This window comes from Cervus canadensis, chromosome 5 (genome assembly GCF_019320065.1).
Source record: "Cervus canadensis isolate Bull #8, Minnesota chromosome 5, ASM1932006v1, whole genome shotgun sequence".
NCBI classification, from domain to species: domain Eukaryota; kingdom Metazoa; phylum Chordata; class Mammalia; order Artiodactyla; family Cervidae; genus Cervus; species Cervus canadensis.
The window spans coordinates 65,389,022-65,413,424 of record NC_057390.1 but is presented as its reverse complement, the minus strand read 5'-3'; the positions used below and the strand labels follow the sequence as shown (position 1 = coordinate 65,413,424).

At 38.8% G+C, this 24,403-nt stretch overlaps 2 protein-coding genes and 1 long non-coding RNA gene across 3 annotated transcripts in view; 2 read left to right on the top strand and 1 right to left on the bottom strand.

Annotated features, from left to right (window-relative positions):
- GMCL1 (germ cell-less 1, spermatogenesis associated) overlaps nucleotides 1-2,143 on the top strand; it is a 47,625-nt gene extending 45,482 nt beyond the window's left edge. Inside the window, exon 14 of the mRNA XM_043468975.1 lies at nucleotides 811-2,143. Within this exon, the coding sequence (XP_043324910.1) occupies nucleotides 811-939 (129 nt within the window). The 3' untranslated portion in view covers nucleotides 940-2,143. The remainder of the gene's footprint in view (nucleotides 1-810) is intronic.
- Nucleotides 2,144-7,556: 5,413 nt separating this feature from the next.
- Nucleotides 7,557-14,886, top strand: SNRNP27 (small nuclear ribonucleoprotein U4/U6.U5 subunit 27). Its single transcript, XM_043468974.1, has 6 exons — nucleotides 7,557-7,683; nucleotides 8,664-8,784; nucleotides 9,428-9,540; nucleotides 10,248-10,327; nucleotides 13,466-13,530; nucleotides 14,491-14,886. The coding sequence occupies exons 1-6, from the start codon at nucleotides 7,650-7,652 to the stop codon at nucleotides 14,543-14,545; spliced, it is 468 nt and encodes a 155-aa protein (XP_043324909.1). The 5' UTR covers nucleotides 7,557-7,649; the 3' UTR covers nucleotides 14,546-14,886.
- A 1,166-nt stretch (nucleotides 14,887-16,052) lies between these two features.
- Nucleotides 16,053-24,378, bottom strand: LOC122441885. Its single transcript, XR_006269492.1, has 4 exons — nucleotides 24,182-24,378; nucleotides 23,170-23,906; nucleotides 22,424-22,520; nucleotides 16,053-16,108 (listed from the first exon to the last, which is right to left on the bottom strand). It is a non-coding gene; the product is annotated as an uncharacterized LOC122441885 (long non-coding RNA).
- Nucleotides 24,379-24,403: the final 25 nt, after the last annotated feature.

The window sequence follows — 24,403 nt, the reverse complement described above, 5'->3', positions numbered from 1 at the left end:
CCAACTATTGAAAAAATAGAGGAGTTCCCATTTCAGGGCCACTGCTTATACTCTAAGGATTTATTCTTTTCACGAAAACCTGCTGGTAAACGGTTCCAGAGATCTGTAGCATGAGTGAGTGAGGGTTCCGTTTGTAGCTCTCAGGTGTAGTATCAACTCCTGGCTCTGGAATCTCAAGTTGCTCTCATGTGTATTGATGTAACTGAACTTGGAATTGATTTTACATGGTAATGTATTTTAGGTTCCAAGAGACAAATAACTTGTTTGCATTAGAGATGGTGGGATATCTCAGACAAGAGTGGGAAGGAGCCATGCTTATTGGTGACAATAATGACTCCCCAAGTCATTATTAATGACTCATATCAAGTATTTGCTGTACATAAAGACCATCAGACATAGAAGCCAAATGAGAAGTCTCTATTTCTGGGCCGTATCTGTTCATAAAATATGTAGGTACTTGATAGAAATTTTCCAGTAATGAAAATAACTACCGTTACTGGTTACTTAATATATAGCTGGCTTTGCTGAGCCCTCTATGTGCACTGTCTCATTTAATCCTAGTATAATCCTATGGAGTGGTTATTCTCCCCCTTTACAGTGAGGAAGCTGCAGTTGATAAAGTCAGTGACTTGGCCGAGGTCACAAAGCTAGTGGGTGGAAGTCTTGAGATTTGAACAGTGACTGTCAGATTCCAGATGCAAACTTTTAACCACCATACTAACCTTTAGTTCACTCGATTCAACAGTTTGGTTCTCTGTTTTATTTTTATAATACTATTATTATCATTAAAGTAACAAATTTGTTTTATAGGAACAAGTAGTGATGAACTTGGACAGCAGGCTTCTGATCTTCCCTTTATATATCTGCTGTAACTTCCTGTATATATCGCCAGAAAAAAGAACTGAAAATAGTCATCATCCAGAAAATCCAGAAAACTGAAGATCTCACCAGTTGGAAACAGTAGCACTTTGAAAACTTTTTGGCCAGCTTTAATTTAATGGCCCTGCAGATATTCACATCTAAGGTGACTAACAATGACAAAGGCCTTACGAACTGTACAGATAATACAGAAGACTACTCTTATCCTCATTACATTTCTATGCATATATGGAAAAGCATTTTAAAGCCAAGAGAATATCTGTCAAACCATTTGCTAATAAAGATATCAACTCATGCTTTTTAATTTAGCATCAGTAGAAAATTGCTATAGGTAAATTTCACATTTCTCTGCAACCATACATAGAGTCAGTTTTCAGCTTGAACTTTGATCCTACTTAATGTTAGTGAACCTCAATAATCCGTCTGTTAGTTTCATTTTTATTTGACTAAAAGAATGCTGAAGGAATAACCTGGCCAATTATAAATGCTCTTTCAATTGGTGTATTTAAAGCTGTCCTTAATTTTTTTTCAACTTCTCTTTATGATTCCTCCTACTAGTCAGATATTCTTCCAATCTTTATATGTTATTAATCATTAAATTTTTTTTCATGGTTTTGAAGACTAAGCTGAGGAATTTTTATTTAACTTAAGCATTTTCATGCTTTTTTATTTTGCTTTCCTAGAATTTTAACAAGAAAAAAATCAGCTTCAGACTTTCAAATGATCTTGAATAGGGGAAGAAAATTAGTTTGATTCTGAGGATATTCCTTTGCCTTTAATGGTCTTTTCTTTGATTTCTGTACAACTTTATCATTAGGTCACAGATTATTTATGTACCAAATATTATACTTTAAACATTTTCATATTCTGTGATCTGAATTATTTATTTTCAAATTTCAGTTGGGAATCCTATTTCCTACTTAAGCTCAGGACTTTATAATCTCCGAATTGAGTGCCTTTGAGTTACACATAATATTAGAAATCTCATAGTAAATGTAAATAAGGTCGGAGGATATCATATAGAAGCTGATAATAAAGCATTAATGTATAAATAGAACTTATTTTTGTCAAAAATGAGATGTACATTTTTCATGATTTATATATGTTCGGTTCTTGGATTTACTGCTATTTTGAAAATAACCATGCTAATCATCTTTCCAGTCAAAGTGAGTACTTTTTGTGGTTAATATATATTTTTAGTATGTTTTAAGAAAAATGGGAATTACTTTTGTGTATCTGTACAAATAATAAATACCCATTTGGAGAAAGAATAAATAACATATAAAATGAACCAAAAAAATAACTCAGTTGAAACCAGAATTTTTTTTCCAAGTTTGATTTTTTTCTAGTTAGATTTAACTTTTAGAACTAATTGCTAGTTTTTATTCCCTAGTGATATGTCCATAGATTCATAAAACACTTTTGTTCTTTCAAAATTGATCCTCATGGTGAATTTAAAGGAAGCTTTTAAATGCCTTCCCTATTTCTACCCCTAGAACTGTAGTTTGAATGGTTTTAATACAATAATTTGGCTGTATCAAGAGACTACATTTCTTGTTTTTGTATTTGGCTATATCTCTTTCATGAGATGCTTTTGTTTTTTTCCTGTCTTATTGTAACATCAGAGATTCCTTACCCTTACATAAATTTAAGTCAAATTATTTAAATAACTGAATTTTTACAAATCTTGGGAGTAAAGATAATTAAAGTTTGAGTATATTAGTAAAATTATTTCATTTCACTTGTATGAATTAAATCAAATTGGAATTATATATGGTTCCTGCCCCTTGTTTGTTTCCTAGCCAAATTGCTTACAAACAAAATAATTATTTCTTCAGTCACAAGTAAGTTGTATTCTCACTGGAGAAACCGGTAATTTTCAGCTAGTACTTGACACTGATAGTAAGATCTGTTTTTGTTTTCTTACCAAATACTTTGCATACTTTTCATTCTTTTTAATTGGAATATTTTTAATAAAGTATTAAGTGTCAGCTGAAGTCTTATATGAACTAATATATATGAAGATTTTTTTGTTTGTCACCTTTTGCCTTATAACCTTTGCCAAGTCTTTTTTTAAGCTGCAAGGGCTAAAAAATAAGATTTAACCAACTAATAATTATTTTTACTTGGCTATCAGTAAAGAAGAGGTCCTTAAGAGGAAATATTCTAGAGTTCCATGCTAAATTACTAGAGATATATAAGTATACCTTTCTTTTTCAAAAAACCAATTTGGCTTGAAACTTAGCAAGGTAGGCAAAATTAAATGATTAGTGGTAGTCATTGGTTTTTTACCAAGCATTTAGTAGCCAACATTTTCTCACATTTCAAAGTCTTTAAAGAGGATTGATTGCCATCATTAATAAGTAAATTTCAACATCAGATGTAAAAATAGGGTCACTGTGGCTATCTAAGCTAATTAAAAATAAATAGAATTTAAAATTTACTTCCTCAGTCACACTAGACACATTCCAAGTGCTTAGTTAACCACAAGTAACTAGTGGCTACTGTATTGGACAGTGCAAATATAGAGTCTGTTCATCATTGCAAAAAGTTCTATGGAACAGAGGTGCTCTAGAATATTGGACTGTTAACATTGAAACTGTCAAGAGTTATATTCCCTTAAAGAAGAACCCATGTAAAGAATAGAAAAGGATAATAGAGTGCAAATGGTAGATAACTTATCAATCACCTAGAATGATGTGTTGAATCATAACTTCAAGTAATTTGGACCTAAATCCATTAACTACATTAAAAAAAAAAAAAGTCACAGTAGTTTCCTCCCAGCCACAGAGTTTGCGATTCTTCTGAAAGTCCATGATAAAAGGATACAAAAACAGAAAACCTCAAACACCATCAATCACTGTTAACTAGTGGTCAAACTACGTCTAATTGGTGGTGAAATTACTGACTCAACAGTATGCATTCATTTGTAAAGATAAAGTGAAGTTGCTCAGTCATGTGCAACTCTTTGCGACCCCATGGACTGTGGCCCACCAGGGTCCTCTATCCATGGAATTTTCCAGGCAAGAATACTGGGGTCAGTAGCCATTTCCTTCCCCAGGGGATCTTCCCAACCCAGGGATTGAAGCTGTGTCTCCTGCATTGCAGGCAGATGCTTTACCGTCTGAGCCACCAGGGAAGCCCCCTGTAAGGATAAAAGTAGGATGCTTTTGTAAAGGCTGGTGATTTTACATAAAATAGGACTAGAAAAGGTAAAACAATTTAACCAAGGCTCAAGATAGTACATTTGTAGGAATCACAGATGCTTAATGTTGATTCTTATATAAAGTACACACACTTTTTGGCTTCTCTGGTGGCTCAGTGGTTAAAGAATCCCTCTGCTAGTGCAGGAGAAGCAGGTTCAATCCCTGGGTTGGGAAGATCCCCTGGGGAAGGAAATGGCAACCCGCTCCAGTATTCTTGCCTGGGAAATTCCATGGACAGAGGAGCTTGGCAGGCTATATAGTCCATGGAGTCACAAAAGAGTCAGACACAACTTAGTGACTAAACAGCAACATACACAAATTTGCCTTTATTGAAAATTGCCCTGTCTGGTTAGGGAGGCAACTTATAAGTATGATCACAAGAGTTGACAGTACTCCAACCCTACCCCACTGAAGTCATTAAAAGAACCATTAGAATGAGGGAACCTCAAAACGGGATTTTTCTTCAAGATAACAGTGCTGAAAGTACACAGTGACGGATAATCTATATTCTGAGAGAGGGCAACTTGATTAGTAAATAAGGAAGCCTTAGCAGAGCACAGTTTGTGTCCCACATCTTCAGGCAGGGGAGAGGGGGCACTTTCTTTTCTGCCTGAGGTAAATCTCAGGGCTGTCCCTGAGGAAACTTTACTCCTTTGGTTTTCTCTTTCTCTTCTGTACTTTTTCCCCCCTTTATTTCTCTAAACTGACTTGTTCACACTAATATTTTAAACATGCTTAGGTTTCTCCCATCTTCACAAAACCTCCGGATTTACCTCCACCCATATTTTGCCCCGCCATATTTTGCCCTGCATAAGCCAAACTTCTCAAGAGGATTATGCAAGGAATACCCTGGTGGTCCAATGGTGAACCTGGGTTCAATCCCTGGTGGAAGAACTAATATCTCAAAAGCAACACAGACCTAAAAAAAAAGAGGGGGTATACAAATTCTCTCTCCACTGTAAAAGTCATTCACAACTCTATAAAACTGAGTGAACAAAGACTTTGTTGCTAAATCTTTTAGGTTAGATGTGGGTGAGGCTTGGTGGTTTTTTTTTTGTTTTTCATTTTAACATTTAAATTAACCACTTTGTTCTTAAAACAGCAGGCTTCTCTTAAAACTTACTTGATAACACTCCTTCTGTTTCTCTGGCTACCCCTTAGTCTCCTTTTGGGGTTCTTCCTCTAGCCGTCTCTAGGCCCTTTTCTCTCAGCCTCCCTGAGTGGCCTAATGCCCTCTCATGGCTTCAAATGAACATCTGTATTCTGATGATTCCTTTTCTGTGTGGTTGCAGCCGAGAGCTCTCCTCCAAGCTCCAGATACACATCTAGTTGGCATCTCCTTTTGGGTGTTCAGAATGGCTCCTCAAATTAGGTCAAGATACATAGCCTTCACCCAAAACTTATATGCCTTATCTTAGCAAATGATGTTACCATCTGCCCAGTTTCACAAGCCAGAATGGATGTCATGCTTGAATCTTCGAACTCTCATGCAGACATCTAAGAATCAAGCTTTTCCAGTTTTACCAATTCTCAAATTCAGCCACTTTTACCTTACCTACTGATAACCACTCTAGTGTAGGTCACTGGAGTTTCCAACCTAGACCACTGTACCTTCCTCCTTAGGTGTTTTGCACCCCCACCTCCCAGTCAAGTCTCCACGTCACCCAGCGTGTTCTCAGAATAAACTCAAATGTGAGTCCCTCCAGTCCTCAAAGCCCTTGAACGAACAGCTCTCTGTTGCTTTTACATCAGGGTAACTTGACCACAGCCTACAAGGCTTCCAGTCTGGTCTTCACACGTTCACTCCTTGCTCCGTAGGTCTCTACTTTTAGCCCATCTGCTCCCTTACCTCTTGCCCTGGCACATGCAGTCTCCTCTGCCTGGACGATCTTTCCCTGTCCCCACCACAAAAGTCACCCCATTTGACCTGGCTAATTTCTACTCATCCTTAAGGTCTCATTTGGACATTATTTCCTCCTGGACACATTCCTTGAGAACCCTTCCCCTCAAAGGAGTTAGGTATCCACTTCATGTGAACTCCTAGTATCTTGTTCTGCCCCTCTCCTGCATCTTGATACTGTTTACTTGTTTGTATCCCTCAGTGGACTGCAAGTACTCAAGAACAGACTTGCTTTTTTCATTGATTAATCCTCTGGTACAGGACTTCCCTGATGATACAGTGGATAGTAATCAACCTGCCAATGCAGGCGACATGGGTTTGATCCCTGACCCAGGAAGATTCCACAGGCTGTGTAACAACTAAGCCCGTGTGCCACAAGTACTGAGCCTGCCTGCTGCAACTACTGAAGCCCGAAAGCCTAGAGCCTGTGCTCTGCAACAAGAGAAGCCACAGCACTGAGAAGTCCGCGCACTTCAACTAGAGAGTAGCTCCTGCTGGCTGCAACTAGAGAAGGCCCATGTACAGCAACAAAGACTCAGTGCAACCAAAAAATTTTAAAGTTAAAAAAAATTTTTTTAATTCTCTGGTGCTAGGTGTGCAATAAATATTGTTGTGAATAACTGTATTAATCATGCCTTTTTAATTGCTTACATTTTCTGGTGTTTTGACATCTGGGGCCTTGCCAAGACTGCCCTTCCCAGGACTAGCTAATTCTGCGAGATAGCAAATGAGTCCCCTTATGAGTCTGACTTTAGTATGTAAGCCAGCTAGTGGGAAGCCCCTACTCTATCACCTCCTTTATCAAGCTCACAAGTCAAGGCATTATTCCTCTGCCACAGATCCCAGGGCCAGGTACCAACAGCTCTGGACAGCCCTTAAATCTCAAGACCCGCTGATCAGTCTTAGAGAACCTGCTTAGCCTGCTTCCCAGCCTCTGCTATTCCCTCCAACAAAACTCAACAAAAGCTCTCAGCCATGCTTTTTTTCCCCTTGCTCCCTCTGCCTCCTGACCCGCCCTACTGCATCCCCGTGTGGACTTAAAACTTTGCATATGGTAAGTTTAGATCGGTTTGATATGAAATATTTTTTGCCTATGGACAAGATAGTCGGAAAGAACAATGGGGGCGGGGCGGGGGTGAGAACTGTGTTAGGGTGGTTTATATATGGCTTTTTCCTTACATTTCTAGAATAACAACAGGGAGCAGAGGCTTTCCTGGTGGTCAGTGGTAAAGAACCCGTCTGCCAATGCAACAGACAGGATTTCATCCTGGAGGAGGAACTGGCAACCCACTCCAGTATTCTTGCCTGGAGAATTCCATGGACAGAGGAACCTGAAGGGCTACAGTCCATGAGGTCGCAAGAGTGGGACACGACTTAGCGACTAAACAACAACAAAGCACATTCTAATGCCCACCTCGAAAGACGGGGGAGAAGATAGTGAAGCCACCAGGAAAGAGGGGTTGGAGGAGCAGAGATGACAACTCTGTTCTCGAGGGAACCTCTGGGTTCGGATGAGGCGGTATCAGGTTGGGGCAGCCTCTCTTCGCCGGAACCCTGGCGAGTCGTTTGGACGTTTCCCAGTCGGCGGTGAAAGCTCGGTTCCCGGCCCTCCCGGAAGTTGTTGCACAGCCGTTTCCGGGTCGACTTGTACTGGAGGATTCCAAATGGGTCGCAGCCGTAGCCGCTCCCCACGGAGGGGTGAGTCTAGAAGAGACTCTGAGGGTCTGGGGCTCGGTTGGAGATTCGTTTCCACGTTGGTTCCCAGTCTAAGGGCCGCGGACAGGGGGGAGCCTTCTCTTCTAAGGAGAAGAGAGGGGGTCTATTGGGAACGAAGACCTGGGCCCTACACGCTTTCAGCCCTCCAGTTTGAAGGCAGTCTTTTACCCAGCTGGTGTTTGGCCGACTCTTTGTCAGCTTCCTGTAATAACTTTTGTTGTACTTGTGGCTTGGGAATTTAGAGTCAGGCCATGGTTCCTCCAATTTCTGGGTGACCGAGTGCAAGTCATCCAGCCCTCCTGCGTCCGAATTCCCGTAATTAGACATCTAGGGTAAATATTACCTTTTAAAAGCTAACATGAGAATGGATGCCACACACCGTAGCGCTCAGCATGTGCTGCCGCCAGGTTCTTAAGTGCTCAGGGTTTCCTCCCCAGCTTACAGTAGGGAAATCGACGTTTAAGAGTTTGCGTTCAGGGTGCTCACCTCTTAATGACTTCTGGCCCCAGCCCCCTAAAGGAGAGAGGGGAAGATTTCACATACAACCTCGATTCTGCCCCCTCGTTGGTTTCTGTCACCTTCAGCTAATCAGGGTTTATCTTAAAAGTTAAATGAGCCCTCGAACCACAGAGGACTATTGAGCACTTAACAAGTTCTCAATCCGAATTGAGAACTGATGTTTAAGTGTCGAACACACCGGTTTTCCTTGGTTAGTGCGGATAAAAAGAATATGTGTTTATATATATATATATATATATATATATATATATATATATATATATAATGCATGTTGAAATGGTGGTGGGTGGTTTGGGTTAAATCTATACTGTTAAAATTAATCTCGTGTCTTTACTTTTTAAATGTGACATCTAGAAATGGCTTGCATTATATTACTGTTGGCTGGCTCAGCATCCAGTAGATGTTTGAGGTAATTTTCGACTCTGCAATTTTGTTTTTATTAGAGCGTAGGCGGTCCCGGTCCACGTCCCGGGAAAGAGAACGCAGGCGCCGAGAAAGGTCCCGGTCCCGGGAGCGAGATCGGAGAAGAAGCCGCTCTCGCTCCCCACACAGAAGGCGTTCCAGGTAAGTGCAGCAGAGCAGAAGTTTTACCACAGCTGCGTAGTCGCTGCTCTTGACTTTGTTGTTATCGCTTACAAAGGGACTTACGGTTTCATGACATCAGCGGAACTTTATCCCACTTTATTCTAAACCTAACATTCCCATTGGTAAAATGGGGTTGATAACATTCCATATAGTAGAGTTGCCTTGAGGAGTAAATGAGAAATAATACATGAAAAGCACTTAGCAGGAGTAAGAAATAAGCGGTTTGTATATTATAGTCTTACTTTTTTATAAACTTTTGGTGATAATAGTTTAGTCAACCATATAATCAAGACTGTGAGATCTTGGAAGAATCTTAGAAGTGGACTCTGATTCTTAATAACCATCAAATACACTTTTGTTTTCTTTTTTCTGCCTTACAAAAACGTTTTTGGCCTAGCTATACTGAGTGTAACTGATAATTAAACAATGAATAATTTTTTGTTAATAGTCAGGGCCTAGGCAGAACTTTCTTCCTCATTCTGCTTTGGGGAACAAATTCCTACCTCTGGAGTCCGGCTTTTGTTCAGCCTTTACCTTTCATGCACTCATGTATATCTGTGCTCGTCAACACAAGTCACCAGGTATGTCTCTGTTTCTGACATCTTTCCTTATTAAATATTAGGTCTCCAAGACGACATAGATCCACATCTCCTTCCCCTTCTCGACTGAAAGAAAGAAGAGATGAGGAGAAGAAAGAAACAAAAGAAACAAAGAGCAAAGAACGTCAGATAACTGGTAATATTAGATAAATAACTGTAGGAAATGTACAGCCTTGTTTAGAAATTCAATTAAGAAATTAAGTATAATTTTTGAACATTTAGCTATTTAAGTTTTTGACAGTATTCAATAGGGGGTTCCGCAGTGGCTCAGTAGTACAGAATCTGCCTGCAATGCAGGAGACACATGTTCAATCCTTGGGTTGGGAAGATCCCTTGGAGGACAAAAAGCAACCCACTCTGCTCTTCTTGCCTGAAAACTCGCATGGACAGAGGAGCCTGGCGGGCTACAGTCCATGCCGTTGTGAAAGAATCAGATATGACTGAGTGCACACACACATAGTGTTCACTGCATATGGTTTTGAGATTTTGTTTTAATTGTACCCTAATTACTAGTAATTTGGTGCTCTTGATACAGGAAGGACAGTTAAAAACATGAAAATATTCTATTTTGGAAGTCTCTTCACTGATGTTGAAGGTGGTCCTTCCTAAAGATGCCAAGCATATCCTTTTAAGCAATCTCTTACAATGGAGGATGGAGACCACACTTTTTCCTTGCACCTTAAGTTATATTCTATCCAGTTTGAGGGATTTTTCATTAAATTCAAGTCTTTAGCTAATTGTTTAGTATATTCTCTGCTGGTAAAGTGGAACAACTATTAATCTATTGCCAGCTCTCTTTTTTATGTATAAAATAAGTTTAAAATGTATCACTTATTTTTGTAGAGGAAGACTTAGAAGGCAAAACAGAGGAAGAAATAGAAATGATGAAGTTAATGGGATTTGCCTCCTTTGACTCCACAAAAGTAAGTAAAACATGTAGCCAGTCAAGTATTCTTAATGTGAATTGATCTGCCCCATTTTTCAATATTCTTTTACTATCACTTGTAATTTCTTCCAATGATAACAAGTTTATTCTGTTAGAAAACAGTAACTATTTGTGTGAAGGGATTTGAAAGCAAAGAGAGGAAGTTGTGGGCTGCCATTGGAATTCAAGGAGTATTTGCTTGGGATATTTGAATTAGATCTTAAAGGGCCAGTAGAGGTGATCAGACAAAGAAGAGGAGGAAGATCATTTGAAGTAGAGGGAAAAGCTCACAGAGATGCCCTGTCAGCGTGAAGCAGCATAGAGTATTGGAGGAGGTTCAAATTCAGTGACTAGAGAAAGGGTGTTGATGGGCTGATGACTATAGATGGGGCTAGAAATAGAGGTAGGAGGCAACTCACGGAAGGCTGATATCCTTAGCCATACTGAGGAATATAAGTTGATTATTTTGGTGATGAGAGGAAGCAATGGTATTTAAGCAAGGGAGCAACAGAATATATGTATGTTTAGAAAGATGACCTGAGACCTCATGGAGGACAAACAAAAGACTGGGAGTACTGCCCAGTCATGCAGTGAAAGATGATGAAGGTCTGACCTGAGGAGAGAGGCTGGAATACTGAGAACAATTCAGAAGCAAGAGTTAGTGGTGGTGGGAATGGAGGTGAGTAGTCAGTGATGACTCTGAGGTGTCAGGCTGATAGGGTTAACCAAAGAAAGGATTGTAGGAAAGGGAAGTGCTATGAAACAGAATGAAAAGCAGCTGCCAGATAAAGATGGCGTTGCAAGCTGCATACATATCTCATAACTCAAGAAGAGGGATTGACAGGAATTTGAATGCTCTCTAGCCCTGACCATCGTATTGAAAAGAATAAGGAGGTGGGGAGGCAAAAGAGGGAAGGGTTGTGGAGTGGGAGATGGGGTAGAGAGAAATAGAGCAAAGGGGAAATGGAGGGAGAGAGGAAATTGAATGAAGAGAGAAGGGAGGATAGAGGAAACTATTAAGAATAGACAAGGAGAGTGTGTGTGGAGAGAAAATATATTTTTAAAACTTTCTTTATAGAATTTTAAGTCCTTTTCATTTTGCAAGTAGAAGTTGTAATCTCTGAGGAGAGGTGTCAAAAGTAATCCACTTCCCCTAATCTTGTGTTCCATTATGTCATGAATGGAGTGGGGTAATCGCAGATGCTCTAAGAGCGTCTAACTAATGTTATTCTGTAGGATTCCCGTGTATTTTTTAAATGACAGTGTGTGGCCTAAGAGGATTACCAGAGGCATGACTGTTTTGAGGTGAGAAAATTAAGAATGAGCTCTTTGATTCTCACAAATGGTTATGTGAACCCCATTTTAAATTTAATGCAATTTCTATATCAGGTTTTTATCTTGACTATACCAGTTCCTTATTTGCTATTCCAATGAGGGTTTTGTAAGTAAACTGGTTTATTAATACATATATTGGATGAATAAAAATATTTTCAAAATGAGACAACTAAATTTCACTGTTTTTAGAAGAATAGTGAAGGACCTTATTAGAATTCCTGGTTTTTTGGGGGGTTTTTTTGGTTTTACTATTGCCTGACATGTTTAGAATTCTTGAGAATCAGATGTAAAGATGGAACCACTACTTTTAAATGTAGTCTGTGCTGAAGATGTTTGTTTATAAAGGAAAAATTAGGTGAGAATTTATAGATTCCATAAAAATTATGGAGTACCACAAGAACAAATGATGTCAGTTGTTTTTTTAATGACATCAACAAGGATGTTAATTCATACGCAGTTGGCTTCAGGACTGTCAGTTATAGTTTCTCAGCTCATTTGTATTTTTCAGTAATGTGTATCTTGTAATATTTCATCATCATTCTATGGTGGAACCTCTTCAAATGCCAAATTAGTCACTTATTTTCCCTTCTATTTTAACATTCTAAAAAATTTCAAAGTTGGTTTTGTTTATTTATGGACAAATTTTCTATTCCAACATGTAAATGAGAAGAGAGCTGAAAAAAAAGAGAGCTGAAAATATACAACTCTACAAATAGTTTTCAAAAATCAGTTAGGCTTTAGTAATTGAACTTAGTAAAAAAGATTAATGGACTTTCCTGGTGCCTCAGTGGTAAAGAATCAGCCTGCTAAATGCAGGAGTTTGATCCCTGGGTGGGGCAGATCCCCTGGAGAAGGAAATGGCAACCCACTCCAGTATCCTTGCCTGGGAAATCCCATGGACAAAGGAACCTGGCAGACTATAGTCCATGGGGTTGCAAAGGGTCGGATGTGACTTAGTGACTAAACAACAACAACAGTGTGATGTTACACATGGTGATCATGTAGATGTTATCATCATGATTAGACATCGTGATAATTGGAGGGTAGAAAATGAGGGAATTGTGAGGAAAGCACAGTTAACATTCTGTGGGAGTTAGAGGAGAGAGCTCTTCCTAGCAGCTGGGTCATTTGACTTGGGCCTTGAAGAATGCACAAGAACCAGAGGGTTGAAGATTGGATGGGCATTAAGAAGGCAGTTTAGGCATGAGGAACAGAAAGTGGTGAGTTCATTTTGCTGAATCAGAAGACCCATAAAGGAATTAATGAAGAAGAAAGTCTGAGATACAAGTGATACAACATTAGTACCTGATTCTTGATTTAAAAATCAAAATTTCAAAGCCTATGCAAGAAATGGGATTATGTACGAATGGTGACTGATTGAGAATCCCACCAGTTCAGGTCATAAGTTAAATTTTTGTGAATGTGAATTTTTCTAGAGGAGATATCCATAACTTGTATTTGGTTTTGAAGAATGCTCTGACCGGAAAAGGTGAGGCTCTGCTACCTACTTTCCCTGCATGCCTTGCACATAATACATATGAGCGTTTGTTGGTTTGAATATTGGTATTTGCTTATATGTGACTAAAAATGTGAACAGAGTTATAACACTTGGGAGTTCCTGGGATATCATCAGGATCTGAAAATTCTTTCAGTCATTGGACTACATCATGCTTAAATGAATCTTGCCATTAAAGAGGTCTGTGGAATCCAGCTCTTTGATCAAGTCATTTACTGTATTCTTTCTCTTGTGTGTTGTTTGTTTGTGTGTGTGTTTTGGTTTTTGTTTCTTGCTTTTCTCCAGGGGAAAAAGGTGGATGGCTCTGTAAATGCCTATGCCATAAATGTGTCTCAGAAGAGAAAGTATAGGTATGCATAGCTGCCATTATTACGTTTGAACTAATATAAATTATATGCTTGGGAAAGAATTGGTTTTGGGATAATCATGTTTCTGGAAATGTAGCAGTTTTCTATACAATCCCTTACTTTAGTGAGGTTTCCATATTTTTCCTTGATTTAATCTTCCTTGTTTATATTGTTGTATGTTAAAATAATTTTAAATTTACCTGTGAACCAGAAACTATTACAGAGAAAGGGTAGTTGGCTTAAATATTTTAGATTACAAGTAGTTCTTTCTTCAAAATAGCATAATCTCAAGTCTTTAGACTTTAATTTCATTATAATTATAGGTTTTAAAATAGATTCCTCCTGAATTATTTATCTAAATTGATTATGTAAGGATTTCAACTATAAATGCCTTTCTGTTAAGTATAGGCATATTTTATTAATACCACAAAACAAACCAATCCATACTTGAAATCTCAGTGCATGAACAGGAAAGTCAAGACATCTTCAAACGTTGTCTTTTTCTCTACATTTATCACTTCAGTTAATTTAGACTAATACTTCAGTTAATTTAGGAATATGAATGGTGTGATTTGAGACTGCTGTGAGTTAAAATACTAGAATCAACAGTCCACTGTAAAATTACCTTCAAATAAGGTCTTATGGGGAGAACTAGTACAGTGTGTGATCAGATTTGCTTGATAGGTACCCGTTTGAAACTTCTGTTTTCCTTAAACTTGGTAGGTGTTTAGTGTTACTTAAATATGGATTTTCAATTGATTTTTTTTTTAAGTCTGTAGAATCTTCCCAAATAATATGAAAATATATTTCCATACTTTTGTTTAGATTTTGACTTTGAATACTTATTGCCCTAGACGTTGCCATTTTAGAAATAGTTTATAGTTTTAACTTCTGATGCATATGATTATTTCTTTTATAAGACAAACCCACAATTTTTTTAATAAATAAATTTTCTCATCATAGGCAGTACATGAATCGAAAAGGTGGATTCAACAGACCTTTGGATTTCATTGCATGAGCTGAATTGTTGAAGAATGATGTTTTTTCCCTCATCTTAAGAACAGTGGATTTTTGTATTTAATACGCATCAAAAACAGGATCACAGTCCTTCCTCCTTGTAAAGTAAGAAAATTTTATTTATGATGTGTGTAGTTCACTTACCCTGCCTCAAGAAAAAAAAGTTAAATATTACATTTTTTTCCTTTAGGAAATATCGTTTGGGGCAGTCATCAACCCCATTTTTTTGTCCTTATTCCTATGGAAACTGTATATGTTTTTCTCTTGGATGCTCTTTATGACTTTTTAAAATACATAAAAGTGATTTGGAAGTAAGTTTCTCAAATAAAGCAATAATTTCTACCCTTTTGTATTTGATATTTTTATACCTAGAAAAAAAAGGATTTCTCTACACATTTTCTTTTTTCATCCATAGACTTAGATATCATGATTCTTCATAGGTTTAAAAGTTAGAATATTGAAAAAATATAACTGGATTTTTTGTGTCTTCTGTGTTTTTTGCCCCCTGCCCCAATACTGTATTTCCCCAGTTAAAAAGCAATACATGCTTATTCAGTTCAGTTCAGTCACTCAGTCGTGTCTGACTCTTTGTGACCCTATGGACCACAGCACGCTAGGCCTCCCTGTCCATCACCAACTCCCGGAATTTACCCAAACTCATGTCCATTGAGTTGGTGATGCAATCCAACCATCTCATCCTCTGTCGTCCCCTTCTCCTCCTGCCCTCAATCTTTCCCAACATCAAGGTCTTTTCAAATGAGTCAGCTCTTCGCATCAGGTGGCCAAAGTATTGGAGTTTCAGCTTCAACATCAGTCCTTCCAATGAACACCCAGGACTGATCTCCTTTAGGATGGACTGGTTGGATCTCCTTGCAGTCCAAGGGATTCTCAAGAGTCTTCTCCAACACCACAGTTCAAAAGCATCAATTTGTCAATGCTCAGCCTTCTTTATAGTCCAACTCTCACATCCATACATGACCACTGGAAAAACCATAGCCTTGACTAGATGGACCTTTGTTGACAAAGTAATGTCTCTGCTTTTTAATGTGCTGTCTAGGTTGGTCATAACTTTCCTTCCAAGGAGTAAGCGTCTTTTAATTTCATGGCTGCAGTCACCATCTGCAGTGATTTTGGAGCCCCCAAAAATAAAGTCAGCCACTGTTTCCACTGTTTACCCATCTATTTGCCACAAAGTGATGGGAGCAGATGCCATGATCTTAGTTTTCTGAATGTTGAGCTTTAAGCCAACTTTTTCACTCTCCTCTTTCACTTTCATCAAGAGGCTCTTTAGTTCCTCTTCACTTTCTGCCATAAGGGTGGTGTCATCTGCATATCTGAGGTAATTGATATTTCTCCCAGCTTGATTGATATTGATTCCAGCTTGTGCTTCTTCCACCCCAGCGTTTCTCATGATGTCCTCTGCATGTAAGTTAAATAATCAGCCTTGACATACTCCTTTTCTGATTTGGAACCAGTCTGTTGTTCCATATCCAGTTCTAACTGTTGCTTCCTGACCTGCATACAGGTTTCTCAAGAGGCAGGTCAGGTGGTCTGGTATTCCCATCTAAATAAAAAACACCTTGGGAGAAATCAGAAGGTAGGGAAAAAAACCAAAAATCACCTATAATCTACCCCCAGAATGTTAACATTTTGGTATTTATATTTCCAGGCTCCTATGGGTGTATATTTCTTGCCCCTAGCCAAAGAGACCGGATGCTGCTTTCTTTGCTAATCCTTTTTCTCCCGTGTACTATGAACGTCTGTTAAATGCTCTTATAAATTCTTTGGAAACTTAGGTTTTAGTAGCTACTTGGTTATACGGTAATTTATTAACTAATCTTTTATTGGTGAACATTGGCTTCCCTTCCAAGATTTGCTGTTATAATTAAAGCTATGAGTAGATTATTTAGGTTGTAAGGGGAAAAAAGCAAAACACAACACCCATGAAGCAGTATCCCTGTTGTGTGTATCTTTTGTACTTGTTGCCTTATTTGCTCATTTTCAGTTCTTGGCGGTGGCATTGCTGGGTAAGAGAAAGGTGCATGCTTTACCCTTTATGTGCATGCGTAAGGCTTGTGATACATGTATGGTTAGAAGGCTAACACCTAAGCATCACCAGTAAAGTATGAGCATCCCTGTTTTGTATACGTGTACCAGTATTGAGTGTTTGGTTTTTTTTTTTTTTTAAGCTTCCAGTCTGATGGTTAAAATAATGGTATTTGGTTTTGTTTAGTTTCTAAGGAAGATGTATGTTTTTAGACTGTATTAGCCCTGTGTATTTCTTTTCTGAAATACTAATTTCAAACCTTGGCTCCATTTGTCTTTCAGCAAGCTTTTCTTTTTCTTATTTGAAGGAATCTCCTTTTCTAATGACCATTACCTATTCTGTTTCCTGTCTCACTGATATTTGAGGCTTTGTGGCTAGATTTTTAATTTGGCGGGGGGTGGGGGGAGTGTTGAGTAACCAATATAAACACATGGAACACAATATGATGTGCTAACTGTATCCTTTTGGAGATACTCCATGAATACATAAGCATATAATTTATATGTATATGTGTCTTTTATTACTCAAATTTAAGCAAACTTTACACTCTATTTTGCACCTATTTTTTCACTTACTACCACATCTTAAGATTGTTTCTTATCAGAGTAGGTAATATTCAGTTCAGTTCAGTCACAGTTGTATCTGACTCTGCAACCCCGTGGACTGCAGTTCGCCAGGCTTCCCTGTCCATCCCCAACTCCTTTTCTAATGATTTTATTTATTTTATTTTTGGGTGGGCTGGGTCTTTTTGCTCCGCAGGCTTTTCTCTAGTTGCAGAGGATGGGGGCTACCCTGTAGTTGTGGTGAGCTATAGTTGTTGTAGCTGTGGTGAGCTGTAGTTGTTGTAGTTGTGGTGAGAAGCATGGGCTTCTCACTGCAGTGGCTTCTCTTGTGGAGCACAGGCTCCAAGACGCACAGGCTTCAGTAGTTGTGCCTCTGGGGCTCAGAGCACAGGCTCAGTAGTTGCGGTGCACAGGCTTATCTGCTCCACGGCACATGGGATCTTCCCGGATCAGGGATCAAACCTGTGTCTCTGTCATTGGCAGGTGGATTCTCTTCCACGGAGCCATCAGGGAAACCTTATTGCCTCTTTTTTTAAGGGTAGCAGTTATGGTTGGTTAAATGTGCTACCTCAGCTGTACAGCCTGTAGTACCCACTGCACAAGTGTCACTACCCCAAGCAGTTGGGTTATTTTGCTTAGACTTTTTGCCAAGTGAGTTGAGTAGATTCCCATATCCTGACCCTCCGAAATACAGCCTATCTGTAAAGTATCTGCGATAAGGACTGTTTCTGATCACATTTGTGCACATCTAAAGAAAAGCACACCCAGTTGTCTTACTGGGAAGCTAAAATTTCTGGAATGAAATAATATGCTCCAAATCAAACAATGGGTATTTAGATTGTCATTTTAGTGTGGTGTTCGGTATGATTGTCATTTCAGCACACTAACTTGAGATCCTCAAGGCAGCATACTTTGTAAAGAAATAATCTGAGAATACCTAATAGAGCAATAGGTTCACTCTCTGTGAGCTAACACCAAAGAAATGGAAGAGGAAGAAATCTTTAAAGATCTAGAGATGAGATCAGGTCTTGCTTTGAAGGAACTTTTATCCATCAGATCATCTGATTCTGTAAGAATAACAAAGATGGAGCATTCTTGTCTTCTTCTAACAGGCTGCTCCTCTCAGAAGACATAAATTCTGCCAAATCTTCTAAGTATCCAAATGTCAGAGTGCTCCAGGGCCCAACCCCTAGACTCTCCTGTCTGCCTCTGGTGAGTTATCCCTTCACAAAGCGTCAAATGTCTTCTGCTGTGGCTCTCCATTGTATACTTCTAGCCTTACTGTTTCACTGAATTCCAGTCTTGTAGATGCACTTGGATTAGTAGGCACCTCAAATTTAAGATGAATTGACTTCTCATTTCCCTGCCCAGTCATCTTCTCTCAGGCTTCCCCATCTCAGTGAGTGGCTTCTCCATTTACACCTTTGCACAGAGTGAAACTCCCTAGGCTCATCCTTCGCTCCTCTCTTTCTCCTGTGTGGCACATTTGATTCATTAGAAATCCCTTCAGCTCTAACAGAGTATATTTTGAATCCAACAACTTTCTCCCCCCATATTTATTGGGATATAATTGACAAATGCAAGTTTAAGATATTTAAAGTGTATATTGTGGTGATTAGATGTACATCAAATCTGACCATTTTTCACCCACCTATACTAACAGAAGCCATCTCTAATAGATTTCCTTCCCTCCCTTCTGCCTCAGTTTATTCTCTACCTAGCAGCAGAGTGAACCTTATAAATGTACATCTGGTCATTGCTTCTGGCTCTGATGGCTTTCTATCATTTAGAGTGAAGACCAGTCCTTATTGTGGGTCAACACATCTGTATAGTTTGGACTGTGGCTTCCTGCAGCCTCACCCCTTGCTACTGCATGCAGCCACACTACTTGCCTCTTTGCTGTTCCTTAAAAATAGATATACATCTACCTTAAGAGTCTTCCTACTTGCCTTTCCTCCTGGAATATCCCTCCTCTCCCTCCTCCCACCTTTCAAATTTACATGGTTAGCTTCTTTATATTGTTCAGGTCACTGCTTAAAATAAGGTCATTCCTGACTACCTTGTCCAAAACAACAGCCTCCCCTTCCCTCTCTATCCTTTTACCCTGTTTTACTCTTTTTTATTTAGCTTTTTTTATTTTATTTTATTTTATTATTTTTTTTTTTTTAGCTTTTTTTTAAATTGAAATAAAATTCAACCTATTAAAGTATATCATTTCAGAGACTTCCCTGGCGGTCCAGTGATGAGGACTCTGCACTAACTTGCAGGAACTAATATCCCACAAGCCCCATGTGGCATGGCCAGAAATAAATAAAAGTATACCAGTCAGTGGTTTTAATATATTGACAGAGTTATGTATTTATTGCCAGTAATTCTAAAATATTTTCATCATCCCCAAAAGGAACTCCATGCTCATTAACAGCTGCTTCTCATCCCTCCCAATCCATCTTACCCTCCACCCCAGAAACCGCTAAATGTACTTTGTCTTTAAAGGTGTATCTATTCTGGACATTTTCATGTAAATGGACATTTCAAATGGATGGAATCACACAATATGTGACATTTTGTGTCTAGCTTCTATTGCATAGCAGTGTTTCCAGATTCATTCATCTTGTATCATAAACAGTACTTAAAGGGCTTCCCAGGTGGCTCAGTGGTAAAGAACCCGCCTGCCAGTGCAGAAGACAGACTTGGGTTCAATCTCTGGGTTGGGAAGATCCCCTGGAGGGGGAAATGGCAACCCACTCCAGGATTCTTGCCTGGAGAATCCCACGGACAGAGGAGCCTGGCAGGCTACAGTCCATAGTGTTGCACAGAGCCAGACATGACTGAAGGGACTTAGCGCACACACATCCCTTTTTTATAGTTTATAATACTCTATTCTGTGGATGTGTGTGCATGTGTGTGTGCATGCTCAGTCGTGTCTGACCCTTTGCAACCCCATGGATGTAGCCAGCCAGGCTCCTTGTCAGTAGAATTTCCCAGACAAGACTACTGGAGTGGGTAGCCATTTCCTTCTCCAGGGGATCATCCCAACCCAGGGATCAAACCCGATTCTGTCTCCAGCATTGGCAGGTGGGTTTTTTACCACTGTGCCACCTGGGAAGCCCCCACATGTCACATTGTAATTTATAATTCATCAGTTGATGGGAATTTGGGTTGTTCCACTTTTTTGGCTATTATGAATAATGCTACTATGGATGTTTGTATCCAGGTTTTGTATGAACAAATGTTTTCAGTTCTCTTGGGTATATAGCTAGGAGTGCTATTACTGGGTTATATAGTTAAACTCCATGTTTAACTTTTTGAAGCACTGTCTGTTTTCCAAAGCAACCACACTGTTTTATATTCCCACTAGCAATTTGTGAGGGTTCCAGTTTCTCCACATCCTCTGCAGTTTCCTTTTCCTTATAGTCTATCAGTGCCTGACACACTCTGTATTACTGTCCTTGAACTTTCAGAAGCAGGGCTTCTGTCTTGTTAGCTGCTGCAGCCCCAGCACCACAGTGCCTGGCACCCAGTAAAGCACTCAACGAATACCTGTACCTGAATGTAATCTAGTGACATTTCTTCACTTAAGGACTTCTCAGTGGTTTTTTTTTTAATTTTTATTGGAGTATAGTTGATTTACAATGTTGTGTTAGTTTCTGCTCTTCAGCAAAGTGAATCAGTTATACATATATCCACTCTTTTAAGATTCTCTTCCTATATAGGTCATTATGGAGTACTGAGTAGAGTCCTTTGTGCTATACAGGAGGTTCGTATCTATTTTATATATAGTAGTATGAATTCGTCAATACCAGTCCCCCAATTTATCCCTCCCCCCTTTTCCTCTTGGTAACCGTAAGTTTGTTTTCTGCATCTGTGACTCTATTTTTGTTTTTTAAACAGGTTCATTTGTACCATTTATTTTTAGATTCCACATATAAGTGATATGTGATATTTGTCTTTCTCTTTCTGACTTAAACTTCATTCCACTTCCCTAAGTTTTTAAGTTAACCTTTAGTTATCCAACTCTTAAATGAGCACATTTTTCCTATAAAAATTTTAAAACATGACTGCTTAATCCCTTTTGAGCAGGCCTGATCCACTGTGAATCCTTTGTAGTGTTTCCTTCCAGACGTGCATGCCTGTGTGTGTGTGTATATATATATATATGTAGCAGACTTAGTGTTAGAAATGAGGGGGAAAGCCCAGTTTGAGGTGTTTGGTTTGTTTCTTGTTTTTTTTACACAGATAATATGCTACAGGGATCATCTTATAACTCAGCTATTTACTCAGCACTGCCTTGGAGATGTTTCCATGCATATATATATATATACTCGTCTTTTTTTTTTTTAACTTCTGCATAGTGTTCTGTGTAGTGTGTGTACCCGTTTAGCCATTGCTCTGTTTTTAAAAGTATCAAATATTTGTGGAGTAATTAACTTGTGCAGATCAGTGTTTTTAAAGGTTTTTACATTTTAATTTTGTGATACTGTATATCATTATGTTAGAGTGTCCCAGGTAGCCACAAAGAAAGGGATTAATACTAAGACAGTAAATCACAGTCCTGATTTTTACACTTCGAAAAATAAAATCAGTTCCTCAGAAACTTAGAAAACAAAATTCATTTTAATGTCATTGTAAGTAGTGTTTTTTAATTCAGCATTCAGCAGTTCTGGAACTTTTTAGACAGTTAAAGGATTAGAATACCAACAGTTGTCTTCTCTGCACTCTGAGGTACTCAACTGAAATGCACCTGTCTGTCAGAAGTTCCATTGCATTTAATAAACCTGCCATTCAGCACTGGTATTTACATACTGTCCTTTGCCCACCTAGAGTATAAACCCCTCAGAGGAAGGAAACTAGGGCTTTTAAAAAAAATACAGTAAAGATTATTTGACAAATACAGTCTTTTGTGCTTCCCATTTTCAATATATTTTTAGTTTCCAGTTCTATCAGTTTAGCTTAATACCTCAAGGATATAAACTGTTGTCAGCCTATGTTTATCCTATTTCACATAGCTTTTTACTTAAAATTCTGGTCATAAAATTTAGGTTAAAACATTATGGAATTTCAAGTTCTTATTTTGAGGGTTTTGCCTATCCATCTGTTAGTGCTTGTGTAATGCCTTTGAAGTGCTAGATGCTGGGGGTAATCACTTCTTCATTTTAGGATTTCAATTCTTCAAAATCTGTACTTTCAGATTATCTAACTGGTCATTGTAATATATTTGTATAAAATAATTGCTAGAAAAACAAGAAAAAATCCTTTGTTTTATACTTACTGCTTGATGTCCAGTAGGTGGCATCAGACACTATTTGGAGTTCTTCATGATACTAATTTCCTAGTTGGTGTTTCTGGATTACTGATTTCTCCCTCCGCTGCCAGGGAACAGAAAGAGGTCCATTCCTTAGTCTTAATTCTCTGATTTTATATATTATATAATTTATTTTTGTTTGGAATTTAAGCTAAACCTGTCGGTGTATAAATGGTTCCTTTGCTATATCTGACTCAGATTTCAACCATTTTTCCTTTTTTAATTTTATAAGTATGATTTTCAATCAGGCTAACTCCAGGGGAAGGATCATGATTTTGAAATAAGACTGGCTTTTTTAAAAAAAAGAGTTGAGGGTAAGAGAAAGAATAAAGAGATGCTAAATGTTCATAATAAAATCAAAGAGAAAATATAGAAGTATACAGAATCCAAAATTAAGAATGAAATCAGTGTTTTTACTATCAGTAAAAACTATATTCATTACTATTTTCAGATTTGTTTTACAAATAACGTGCAGTTAAAAATAGTATCTTCATAATTTTTATAAACTTATATCCCCAATTCTAGCTTTTTGTGTTTTGAAAACTTTTATCTTCAGTGTATTTATTAATTGCCATAAAGAATCAGCTTTTAGATCCAATTAACCATTAAAACCAGAAAATGTGTTCTATATGTCAGGACTGGGTTACTCTATTCTTCTTCTTTTGAGTTTAATGGATTTATCAACCATTAGAAAAGACATATTTAAAACTTACCATCATGATTACATGTTTTTCTTTCTTTCCCCCGTGTTTGTCAGTGTTTGTGACTCATGGAGATCCGGTTCTTAATTCCTGTTTTTTAGAAAAACTATCACCTATAGTATGGGCTTTGGGTGAAACAGATCTAGGTTCAGTTTCCATTTCTGGCTGAATAGATGTCTAAGAAAGTCATTTAGCTTCTCTGGGCATCAGTTTCCTTATGTGCAAAATGTAGATAATTAACCTATCTAATGGGGTTATGTTGAGGATTAGCAATAATGTAGGTAAATTACCTTACAAGCTATTGTTTTCACATATTGGCAACAATAAACGTTTTTAAAGCTTTGTTAAATATGTTCATGCTTTTACTCATTTCTATATTCAGGAGTCTCAATTTACCAAGAGTTTTATTTCAGTTTTTTTAAATGGAGCTGTCAGTATATTAACAGCGTAACTTGGGTCTCAAGCTTAAGGAACAACTCTTAAAATTTTTAGTTCTGTTCTACGTACATTTATATTGGTACCACACACACAAAAACATCATTTATAGCCATCTTGAATAGGAAGTATTCTTTTTGAATGTTTTCCTCTAGAATTGGAAGGAAAGACTGAAAGAGATGTCAAACAAATCTCAGAATTCAGCGTCAGTCTGCAGGTACGGGAAGTTTCTGAGCTGTTAAAATCCACTCGCAGGAGGGAGTAATTGGCCAGCACTCAGGGCGGGGTGTACAGCCTCACGATTCCAGTGCTTTCTGGAGAGAGAAAAAAAACGCTGGGTGGCGAGCACTGAACACGAGACAGCCTCCCCCGCCGAGTGCTACAGCCACGTGGCGCTAGCCGGAGCCCCAGGCCCACCGCCCTACCGGGCTGTCGGCGGGGCTTTCGGCCCCGGAAAGCCTGGAACCTCCGGGCCGCAGGTAGCAGGCCCGGGGATCTGGCCCCGAACCCGAGCAGGGCAGAGCGCCCAGGTGAAGCGCGGTGCCAGCTTCCACTCTAGGGACGTCCAGCAGATCCCCGGAACTTTTACCCGGAGACAGGTTCCGGCAACAGGTCCGAGGCGGGGTCGGTGAATCAGCGCTGCTCGGTGCCCGGGTCAGCCCTGCGATGCAATGCCAGATTCGGGTAGGAATAGCCCGGCGTCTAACCACCAGCCATTCAGGGATCGCTAGCCAGGGCAAAGATGACGTCATCGTAGCTGGGCGGTGTCGGAAGGTTCCACCAATGGGAGACAGGCAAAGTGGCTTGCTTT